Source organism: Hesperophylax consimilis, chromosome 10 (assembly GCF_061612785.1).
Source record: "Hesperophylax consimilis isolate HC1 chromosome 10, BYU_Hcon_1.0, whole genome shotgun sequence".
NCBI classification, from domain to species: domain Eukaryota; kingdom Metazoa; phylum Arthropoda; class Insecta; order Trichoptera; family Limnephilidae; genus Hesperophylax; species Hesperophylax consimilis.
The window spans coordinates 2,874,735-2,880,433 of NC_142845.1; the positions used below are offsets into that span (position 1 = coordinate 2,874,735).

General features: G+C 36.9%; 1 protein-coding gene across 1 annotated transcript; it reads left to right on the forward strand.

Moving 5' to 3' along the window:
• The first annotated feature begins 2,859 nt into the window (after positions 1–2,859).
• Positions 2,860–3,895, forward strand: Rrp40 (exosome complex component Rrp40). The gene has a single exon (XM_089636030.1). The coding sequence runs from the start codon at positions 3,044–3,046 to the stop codon at positions 3,749–3,751; it is 708 nt and encodes a 235-aa protein (XP_089492156.1). The 5' UTR covers positions 2,860–3,043; the 3' UTR covers positions 3,752–3,895.
• The last annotated feature ends 1,804 nt before the right edge of the window (positions 3,896–5,699 follow it).

A 5,699-nucleotide genomic window follows, 5' to 3' on the forward strand; every position in this document is an offset into this window, starting at 1 on the left:
TTAACACGCAATATTTTCGACGGAAATGACAGTATTTCAGCAGAAAATGACAACCCGCGTGTATAAATAAACCACTCTCATTTTGTTTGAATGATTTGAAACTGTCAAACGGAAAAATTCCGTCATCTCTTTCTGTTACACGAGTCATTATGGTAGAGAGCGAGAGATCAAACCAATCCTTCTGTTCTCACCAATGAGATCTGAGCTTTTAGCCATATTATTCGTTTTCTATAAGAATTTTGAGGTGGGCGTGGCGGTTTCAAATGAGTTTCGAGGCCAAAGCTTAGTTAAATGCCCCTGATGAATACCGTCCATTCTATTTTGCCAGCAGCGGCCGAGCCGGCAGCGTAGTCAATATTATCGACAATCCTCAAACTATGGGGAACGCTAATAAAAGTAAATATTTATAAAATTTGAATTGATTTTATTTATTTACAATCCAAACAAAAATATTCTGAAAGTGAATTATTAATAGGTACATATAAATATTAATAAAAAGAAACTTGATTAAGTTAAATATAATATGTATATATATTAACAAAATGTAACTAATACGTTCTTTTACAAAACTAGGTATATGTACTTTTATCAAATTTACATACACTTTATCAAATTTCCACATCTAAAATTTTTGTAAAATTTATTTACAAATAAATTTTTTGGAAACAAATCAACAAACCAATCTCAATATTAGAAATGATGATGGAACAACTCACAGCTAGGTTTAAATATATTCTACAATAGATGCATCAATTTATGGATACATACACTTTAAAAAAAAGGTTAAAATAAATAACTTGCATCTAGCTATTCTGAATTTATCCTAAAAGAGCATAATTAAAACAAATACAATAGATATCGCGGGTTCGAACCCCGGCAAACAAATCTCAGTATTAGACATTTTCAAGGAACAGCTCACAGCTACATATATTTAAAAATTATTCTTATAAAATATTAACTCTGATCTACCAATACTGAATTTAAGCATTATATTCGTCAACCTAAAATTTCTCAAATGAAAATATTCTACATTAGATACATCAATTTATGGATACATAGACTTTAAAAAAAACGGTGAAAATAAATAACTTGCATCTACCTATGCTGAATTTATTCCAAAAACGATGGGCCCAGGACCTAGGTAGTCATGACCCCCCTGGGCTGGGGCCCAGGGGGGGGGGGGTCATGACCACCGTGACCCCCCCCCTGGATCCGCCACTGCATATATCTCACCGTAATACAAAATGAGGTACATCATGCGTGTGCCACCTACTAGACCATATTACATTGTTTAATTATGGAACAAAATTTTGCTGACGAATTGTGAATTTGGGGAGTGTCGACATTAAGAAGGCAGGGTATACTGGTAGGTAATTTAATTTCAAGTTTTACCAATTCATGCGTGAAATATTGAAATTGGTCATTGATAAGATACTCAAAAAATTATGGTCCAGAGTGTCTTCTGACCCACAATCAAAGTGAGGCGAATTGACTATGTGGAACCAGGGAAGATGGCTAGATAACAAGTGTAACCCAGTCGCATTCGGGTTATGGAAGAAATACATTGTTTGGTAAAACATTAAGTCGTCAGCATATTGGAGTATGTTGCACATGAGATTAATAGATTTTTCCAGATCGTGTAAATATAAGACGGACCCTTGCGGGAGTCCTTTGCGGGAGAGGATTTCGACCCATCTACAAAAAGACTTCCCTGGGAGAGCAAATTGATAATGAATTCATGCCAGCAACTTTTCTTTTAGAATGCGTAGGTATATTTATATTTACTCGGATAATTTTAATAAATTTATTTGACAATGTAGATAATCATAATTGAGACGAATGAAAAAAGGTACTAAAACTTAACAATTTATTTTGAATTCTTTCCATCACACGTGAATGAATAAATTTTGCTCTCTTGACCTTTAAATTTCTATTGTTCAAATGATCAATGTCATTGCAGACGGGAATTTTTTGGGAATCAATCCGATGTAAACATATCTGATGCACACCCATAATGTAGGCATGCTGAGCCTGTTTACAAGTATTTTAATGGATCCTGCTTTAAAAAACTATCAGCAGTGAAATACCCATTCGCAGTTGATCTTGGTTCATAAGAACGGGTCTTTTCTTTGACCCGTTTTTGTGTGACTCGGGTCGTATGTGGAACGATCTACCGGAAACTGTTGTACCTTCTTCATATATTCCGCACCTCTTAAAACCCCGTATTGATGAATCCCTTCCTTAACCCGCCCCACAACACTACTCAACGGGTGGCTATACCGTCTTTACATTGTATGGACAGAGGCACTCTTGTGAGGTGTCACATAAAAATAAAAAGTGTTAAATTTCAAAATTTATAATGTGTAGTTAACAGTAGTAAAACAGTTTTTTGTGCCTACTGAAAAATTTGATAAATGGAAGTTACGCATTCTACGAATTTTATAGTATATTTTGATAATCCTAAATAATTGTTTAATTTAATTATATTTTTTGTATTTTATACAAAATTTACCGGTGTGCGGTTATGGGCGTTCACAGGTTTGACGGGGACATTCTTTTATTGGTTGTTAAGCCTCGTCAAGTCTTTTCAAGTATTGTATAATCTATAATCCCTCATAAAACGCCAGGTCGCTCCCGATTGCGAAATAATTTTTGACTAGCGGATCGCCTTAAGTAAACTCATAAATAAACCACCCACAGTAAACTGCTATAAATACCAATTTGCGCATAGAAAGTCTCGTTCATAAGTTTAGTCATAGTTGAGTTTAGTCAACCGAGTCAACCTGTGAGTGGTTTGTTTATGGTCAACCTTAAAACGAGAGTGGTATATTTATGCTGTCATATATATAACTGTCAAATATTCCTTGAAACACTACATGTCAATTTGTATCTATGAAAACGTTTCAAAATCAAACATAACCTACAAAATCTGACATTTCTATAATTGAACGAGCACAAATTTGAGTTACAAAACATTCTGAGATTGTTTAAAATCTTTTGTTTCCATACAAACTGACGTATATTTATCCAAGCTATTTCCAAAATGATCGTCCGGCCAGGAGATGTTGTGTTGCCGGGAGACGTAGTGTCTGAAATTAGTAGTTTATCTTCAAAAATCAAAATTATTCTCGGGCCGGGCTTGAAGCGAGATTCTGACAAAATATTCACGTGCAAAGCTGGAGTCCTTCAGAAAAAAGAACCTAACACCTTCTGGGTCGATAATCACCAGAAGAGATATGTTCCAGCCCGCGGGGAGAATGTTGTTGGAGTAGTTGTACAAAAGTCCGGAGATATATTCAAGGTGGATATTGGTGCTAGTGAACCTGCTTCCTTGTCTTACTTAGCCTTTGAAAATGCTACAAAGAAGAACAGACCCGATGTACAAATTGGTGATGCTATTTTTGCCAAACTTATGGTGGCAAATAAAGATATGGAACCAGAGCTGGTGTGTATAGATTCTCACGGAAAGAAAGGAAAGCTCGGAGTTCTCAACAATGGATTTGTCTTCACTTGCAGTCTTAATCTCGTTAGGAAAATACTCCACAAGAAATGCCCCCTGCTGACCCTCTTAGCTAAAGAAATACCATTTGAGGTGGCCGTTGGGATGAACGGAAAGGTTTGGATCAATGCTCGCAACACGAGAGAAACGATTGCCATCGGTAATGCAATCCTCGCCACTGAATTTGTGACTGATGAAGAAATTAAAAAAATGTGCAACAATGTTGCAGGACTTTTGGCCGGCTTCTTTTAAATCCACACAAACAATACATATATTCAAGGTGGATATTGGTGCTAGTGAACCTGCTTCCCTGTCTTACCAATTGGTGAAGCTATTTTTGCTAATCTTGTGGTGGCAAATAAAGATATGGAACCAGATCAGGTTTGTATAGATTCCCACGGAAAGCTCGCAGTTCTTAGCAATGTCTTCACTTGCAGTCTTAATCTCTTAAGGAAAATACTCAACAAGAAATGCCCCCTACTGACTCTCTTGGCTAGAGAAATACCGTTTGAGGTGACCGTTGGGATGAACGGAAAGGTTTGGATCAACGCTCGTAACACAAGAGAAACAAATGCCATCAGTAATGCAATCCTCGACAGTGAATTTGTGACTAATGAAGTAATTAAAAAAATGTGCAACAGTGTTGCGGGACTTTTGGCCGGCTTCTTTTAAATCCACACAAACACTAAATTATGTATTTTTATATAATGTAATAAAAAATGTGTAGCTGATTCACTATTGCGTATTACACTTCTTTTGATCTCCAATTCCCATACTCAATTTTTGCCTGCAAGGTATTTTCGTGTTGTCAGTCGAATTTAGTTAATAAGCTAGCTGGGGATGTGACGCCAACACACTCAGAACAGCATCCATTTCCCTGGTTTTCTCAATGGCTGAATACTGTGCTCCAGTATGGGCTAGAAGCGCCCACACTTCCATGCTAGACGTTCAGCTTAATGCCACAATGCGAACCATCAGCGGGACTTTAAAATCTACTCCTCTCCCTTGGCTCCCCGTACTTGCAAACATAACCCCGCCAAACATCAGGCGAGAAATTGCAACACTGAGGGAATAAATGTATTGTTATATATAACCTTTTGTTTTGTAATTTTTTTTTAATTCATATTCTTTTCTCACAAATTTAAATAACTTATTCCATATTATGCTGTCTCAGTAGAGGTAAAGTCACAAGGAGGAAATCCATAATTGGTTTTATTTTACCATATAATACTTATGTACAAACTGATTTAATGTTAACTGTCGATTTCTCGAAAATGAGTAAATAAATAAATACAAGAAGGCGCTGCAAAAAAGCGCAATATCTTTGCACGAAGATGTCGTCTCCCACCCGGCATGCCGTAAGTCCCGAAAGCCCTTCTGGGCGGAAGGAGAGAGGCTCCTCCGATTACCTCTCACCCCAGAAGATAGGTGGAAACTTGAGTGGCAAATGGCCAACGTGGGAAATGCCCATCACATACAGGACCCCACCGAGAGACAGCCTGGGTTCTCATTGCCTCGCAAAACCTGGTCCGCCATCAATAGGTTAAGGTTAAGCCGCTGTGCCCACATGATGCACAGATGGGGCCTTAAAGAGTCGGCGATGTGTGAATGTGGTGTGGTGCAGACCACCTAACATGTGGTCAATGAATGCCCGCTCCATTCATTCCCCGGCAGGATTGATGAAGTCCACATGGTGACACCTGAGGCCCTAGACTGGCTCGCAGACCTAGATGTCCCCCTCTGACCCCCCCACCATACGAAAGAAGAAGAATTTATTTATTTATTTATTTATTGCATCTCACTATCCATAAAACACTTTTTTTTCGCATAAAAATCAACCTCACTAGGACTGAGCCTGTATCGAGGTTAACAATTTACACTATAGTGAAGCAAACATAAGAGTAATCACAAACATAAATTAATTCTACATACAAACACAAAATATTTCAAAATTAAAGAAAAAAATAAGTATTAGATGTGTTACCAGATGGGTAATTTGACAGTATATTGTAACAATATTTGAACCATAACTAATCATTATTCAAAAGAAGAAGCAAAGTAGATAATAAAGACAGATAGGGTGACATTCAGTTTTTAGTAAATGGGACTTATATAAAATCTTATTATTTAAGAAAGGACAAGGATGAAAAAATATTAAGACAATTGTCTGTCAATACAAAAATCTTAATTAATTTTTTAA

Coding starts and splice junctions, on each gene's coding strand:
- Rrp40 (XM_089636030.1), top strand. CDS start 3,044: ATGATCGTCCGGCCAGGAGATGTTGTGTTGCCGGGAGACGTAGTGTCT.